The 6,325-nt window shown below is 36.5% G+C and overlaps 1 protein-coding gene across 3 annotated transcripts in view; it reads left to right on the top strand.

Annotated features, from left to right (window-relative positions):
- The first annotated feature begins 1,822 nt into the window (after window positions 1-1,822).
- Window positions 1,823-6,325, top strand: part of slc12a5a (solute carrier family 12 member 5a) — a 201,340-nt gene continuing 196,837 nt past the window's right edge. For all 3 annotated transcript variants that reach the window (XM_028445742.1, XM_028445741.1, XM_028445739.1), the window contains exon 1: window positions 1,823-2,190. In XM_028445742.1, the coding sequence (XP_028301543.1) occupies window positions 2,001-2,190 (190 nt within the window). In that variant the 5' untranslated portion in view covers window positions 1,823-2,000. The remainder of the gene's footprint in view (window positions 2,191-6,325) is intronic.

Raw genomic sequence — 6,325 nt, 5'->3', positions numbered from 1 at the left:
GATCGTTCTGCTACTCTGACCTCTACACTGAAGACCGAGGTCAACTACTCTATTCATGAATTTAAAGTTGCTGTTGCAGTAATAAACAGCAAATATACATGTTTCTGGCTTTTAATATAACAAAGGATTGGCCTTATTTCCTGTCTTTCTTTGTAGACCTTATATAGACAATTTCATTTGTGCATTTAATACATCATTTGATAGGATGTGCAATATGAATCCTTCCAATGATTCAAAACAACTTTTTTCGACCAATTCTTTGCTTTTTTTTAAAATTTATAGCCTACACTCTAAATTCCTTTTAGCTTCATTTTGTGCTGATTAATTATTTATACCAACTATTTCTCACCTGGTCTAATTACTACTACACTATCTTTTATTTTATTCACCTTGAGAGATGTATGTATTTTTGACAAGTTATTTATTTCCATTATAACACAAGTGGTAGTTTAATTATTTATGGTGTATCTCATATTGATTTCTGGTACAACTTTTTCACGTCCGATACCGATATCGCCTCACAGCACAAATAACTCATACAGTACTTTTATTACTTTTTTGTGTGTGTGTGTGTGTGTGTGTAATGCTAGAAAAGGCTTGATCAAGGAATATTGCTCAAACAGAGAACAATGGTCAACAACAGTACTATAAAAAGTGATAACAATATTCTACAATTGAATAATAAAAAAAGGGATAAATTAGAAGACCCCAAAAACATCCTCAGTGAATAGAATAAAAACCTACATTTTAGATGCAGGCGATATCAGGTTGCTGATATTGGATCAATATCAGATATCAATATTGGATCGAGACACATGATAAATCGATAAACAGCTAGATAAATATACATGAAAAGAATATATAATATAATGGAAAGGCTAATTTAATTTGATATTCGCTTTTTTGTTTGTTTGTTTGTTTATATGTATACAGTATATACTGTATAGGCATATATAAAGGGCTGCACAATTAATCAAATTTTAATCGTCATCTCAATTTTTGGTTGCCACGATTAAATTAACCTGATCATCAGCAATATGTACAATTAAAATGTGGGCTCCGCAGCTTATCAAATCAGTCACATTCTCAAGCTTTAGTCAGCGACAGCTTTGAGTAATTTGGGGGATTGATGAGAACTGTGAGCTGTAATTGTTTTCAATGAGTTGCATTTCATGAAAGCGCTCTGCGATTTATTCAGTTAGCCCTTGGTAGCATTTTGAGTTCTTGGGTTAATTTATTTATTTTATATCATTTTTATTTAAAGCTTTATTTTGCTGTGTAAACTGTTCATATATTGTTTTTTGTTGTTGTAGTTTTGTGTTTTTTTTAAGTAGTGCAAAAAAAAAAAAAAATACAGATTTTTCCCTAACATGATAAATAATTGTGATTATCATTTTGGCCATAATCGTGCATATATATATTTATATATGTGTGTGTGTGTGTGTGTTTTGTTTTTTAGCTGTTTTTTTTATCTCCATGTATTCATGCCTGCAGTTCATTTAAACGCCAATCCTTTGAAAGAGACCTAAACATAGAATTACTGAGGTCAGTGAGTGAGTGGACGCTACCGGGTCAAAGACAATCAGTGGTTACCTAGCAACGCCAATTAAGAGAAATTGTCTTTTATTTTAGACATTATTGCATTTATTAGGGTTTTGTTTTACTTTTCAGTGCTAAGACCAACCAGAACATACACAGCAAACACTCAGAAATGGTTGTTTATCTATATTAACGGCACTTATAGGTTTTCCGGTAAACTGTAATATCTGATGGCTTTAGGACCCAGCTGCGTGGCGGCCACCACACACCGGTTGATGTGTTGCTTTGTCGGCTGTGCTGCTCATCAGATTTACCAACGTAAATCCATCCACCGTCCGGTTCCCCACATTGTGGGGGTTACAGATTACTTTACTCCGGCAGGTGAGAGTATTGTTATCACTGCTCGTGTCAGCCACGCTGCCGCCACACCACCGGTCGCGTGCCTCTCACCGGCGACAGCCATGAGCCAGAGGTTCACCGTGTCCAAGAGCGATGGCGAGCGGCGCCCCTCGGACATCCAGGGGGAAGTCAACCAGTTATTCGAAGGGGACGAGCCCGTCGTCAGCGGCGAGGGCTGCGGCGTGGAGCCAGAGGCGGCGTCCGCTGGAGGGGACGGAGCTGCTGCAGCGGAGGTGGTGGTGGTGCTGAAAGGTAACGGACCCTCTCATCCTCAGTACTGACGGATAGCTACACGGTGATGCATGCTAACGCTTTAAGATGCTTCACTGTCACCACATTATCTTCATTAGAAGACAGTCATTAAACATCACAAGGGTGCATGCAATCAAGCAGCAACGCATCTTTTTCTGGATGCTTGCGTCAGTTAACAAGTGCCCTGTGCAGGAGAGTGAAGGATGCATGCTTTAACTAAAACTTATTAGTGAAGATTTATTATTATTATTATTATTATTATACAGTCATTTATATATAGCACCATGGGAGCAGGAGTCTTTTCAGCCAGGTTTTGGCCTTTCTAGTACATTTAGACGGGTTAATGGATTGGTTTCCAATCCCAATCTTTTTTGGATCGTGTTGGAACAAGTTGTGCCAGCGCAGATTTTTTTTATAACTGCATTTTATTATTAATATTATTATAAACTAGATTTATATTTGACAAAGGGATAGTATAGAATACAGTTGTTTAAGATTATTTGTTGATTTAATAGAAACAAATAAAAAATAAAACTAATTCTAATCAGTAATATATATATATATATATATATATATATATACTAGACATTTCAGGCTACCCAATTTAAATTTGACCTCAAATGGGGTCCCTACCCCAAGGTTGAAAAACACTTGGTTAATTATTTGGCTTGAAGGTTTTTTTTTTTATTATTTATTTTTCTATATATTATTTTATTTTTTTTCTGATACTGAAAATGCATTTAAAAGGTGTGACAACCATGTATTATTAAATGGTTTCTGTACTAGTCATGTGTATAGCATAACATGCCTTTAACATAATACTAATGGAAAACTAACTAACGCCCATTTATTTATTAATTTTTAAAATTTCATTTCAAGTACTACTTTTTACTTGAGTTTATTTTATATTCTAAATACTATTAATTGAGAGCCATTTTTTTTTTTTTTTAGCCAGATGTGATATCAAGTCATTGATTCCTATGCAGTGTTTACATTAGATCCCATCTGATTTCCTGATTTTTCTCTTTATTTGTATTTATTTTTTAAATTTTTGCTGTGATTTTCTTTATTATTGTTAATACGTTATTGTTAATACAAAGAGGTAATATTTTCACCGGCATTTTATTTCTTTGTTTGTCAGTAGGATTACGTCAAAAGTACTCAAGGGATTCAGATAGAACCAAAGATAGATTATACTGTAAAAGATTCCATTAAATTTTGGACCAGATCCAGATCAATACACTGACTTCAATAATTCAGACTCTGTGACATCCAACCTTTCCTACAGATTTACAATATCATTCACATCATTTGTGTCATTACCTGAAACTCTTCTTGGTGTGTCACAAACACAAACCTTTCCTTTCTTTTGAATTAAATTCCACAATATCCTGCTCAGCAAGGCGTCTATTGAAATATTTCCAATTGAGGTCAGAGGAGCTTCCTTGCGGATGTGTGGTCTCAATGTATTCCAGTAAAACCATGCTGCATTTATCAGCTGACCTACAGTATTCACTTTCACACTGCAGTGTTACCCAGGTAAGTAAACCACATAAATCCAGTCATAAAGTGAATGTAAATGAAATAGTGCTGTCAAACGATTGACATTTTAATCACGTGATTTTTCAGAGTAATAATTTTTTTGGCTGAAACTCTGTGTGTTGTGTCATGGCAATACCAAGCAACTCTTCTCCAGCAAATGCTTTGTGCCATAAATCAACAAAGGTTCAGTATTTGTTCAAAGTGGTTCCTTGACATGAATATTACCTTTTCAAGAAAAACTAGCTATCCCCTCAGCGTAAGCCAAACTACAATGTCCTAACAACATGATCATCAGACTGTGTGCGGTGCAGGGAACATGTTCATAAGGTTGAAATCTTCTATCTGTAACGAGTGGGCTGGCTTTATTTCAGAGTAACGAAAGCCTAAAACCACTTTTTTCTGCTGAAGACAAATGCATTTGGGCATTAAGTAGTGCGGTTGATTGATTCTGGTCCAACAATTTGGCACATTTTGTCGTAAAATGTCTGTGACTGCCCTCTATGGGTGGAAACCAGTGGGCGCGCACTGTAGCTGTTCTCACTCAACCTTCTTGAAGCCAAAATACAACGATTAGGGGCGCTTCCATCTTGCAAATTTGACAACATTTGGAACCAGAGTCTGCGGGGTAGAGTCCGGCAGGAGGAGCCCTGGTAACACGCTCCGCCCATTTAGCGTACTGCTCTGATGACTTACGCAAGACCAACGGCTTGTTCAGATCATAGAGGTTAGTACAAAACCACGATATATTTCAATTCAAATATCTAAAATATACTCTATTTAAAAATGAAGAAAATCACGCGTCTTGGCTTTCCTTCATGACGTAACTGCTATTCACATAGGGCTCTATTCTCCCCTGTACTTAAGTCAGTTGCTGCGCGCCTTCATCCCAGTTACGCACTGTGGGTGGAGCAACTCTGAAAGGTGGGTTTTCAAATCTGGTTTTACGCGCATTCTTCGCTGTGCGTAAGTCCTTTTCCTCTTACGCGCTTCTAACCCTGGAATAAGTGCAGCGTCCCGATAAGGTGAAACATTATATTGCGCTACAAATATGGACTTACTTACATTTGAAGCCACACGGACTCATGCGTCGCGCAGCTGCAACTGTGATCACTCAGCTGCTGCTGCGTGATTAATGAAAACTCTGACAGACTCAGACTTCTGTCCACGTTGGTCACAGTGATTCAACTATTTTCATACTATGTTCAACGTAAAGTCACAGTTTGATCCACTACAAAGTGAAACAAGCTGTCATATGCAGATGAGGATGGAACACAAACTGTTCCCACACATATTTTAATGAGGCTCAGGTCATTTTAAACAATTTATATTTAAAGCTGCATATTATGGAAGCCAATAGTTTTGGCTTCCATAATATTGATTTTCAATTTGATTTTCAATTTTTTTTTTTTCAATGCCCTTAAAAACTACAACTACATATTTTATAACATATAACATTACAATTAAAAAAATAATAAACTCTTCCCTTAGCATCTCAGCATAGTGCAAATAAAAAATTAAACATGCCTGTGGCACACATATAGCCTACTCAAAGGGTAAACAAATGTAAACAAGTGGGGGCTGGCTCACACGGTACGCACGGTAACCCACAAGGACGGAATGCAAAAAAGTCCGAAAAAACTATGGTGGGAAAAAAAAAAAAAAAGACTTTTTAAATAAACATTTGTTTTTTTTGAAACTCAAATTTGCAAAATAATAATCGTGTTTATCTACAAATTGGATAAATTGATTCAATAGATTTTTTTTTTTTAGTATGTAGTGCGTTCACATTAGATAGTATGAAAAGATTGAGTATGCAAGAAATACCCAGATGTATATTATATGGGGACATTTTTTTAGGTATGCACGGTGGGCACACTAGTCATACTCAACCCCCCCATGATGTATTGCGAGCGGAATGTAAAATCGTCCTGGGACCAACTACAAGCTAAAGATCAAACATCCCCCTTTCAAAACAAAAGCTTCTCTTCTTGTCTTCCATTTATTTTGTTTTTTAACGCTTTTGTAAATAGGGCTCTTGTTTTGACACTGAAAATTGCGATTAAGACGAATTAAAATATGTCGCCATAATCCAATTTTGTATTAACGCGATAAAAACATCAGAATCAGAATCAACTTTATTGGCCAGGGGTGAATGAATACACACGAGGAATTTCTTTTGGTGACCTGTGCTCTCTCAGGTAGTATAACATTAAATAATAACAATCAACTAGAATAAAGAAAAATAAATAAAATAAAGAAAAATAAATGACAGCTATAGAAAGGAAATGTATTTAATTTGACCAAGCAATCTACTTCCATTGCTCAACGAACCAGTTCCAACAGAGCGTTCATGTTCTGCACAATCTGACACCTTTGCAACAGAACCAGTGCAGTTGCTGCTGCTGTATGTTCCGCAGCGTCTTGCTATCCACGTGGGTCAGCCATTAGCCTTCTTGAGCCTTGGCAGCCCACAACCTTGTTGTTGCCTCTGTGTTTTTCTTTCCTTTGGTCAATTTTTTGATGCATTCTGACCCCTGCAGAGTGCTTTTTACTACTCAATTATGTGGACAACATGTTTACTTGCTGCTGAACA

Source organism: Gouania willdenowi, chromosome 5 (genome assembly GCF_900634775.1).
Source record: "Gouania willdenowi chromosome 5, fGouWil2.1, whole genome shotgun sequence".
Classification (NCBI taxonomy): Eukaryota; Metazoa; Chordata; class Actinopteri; order Blenniiformes; family Gobiesocidae; genus Gouania; species Gouania willdenowi.
Note: the sequence above shows the minus strand (reverse complement) of the source record. Positions and strands in the feature narration are given on the sequence as shown.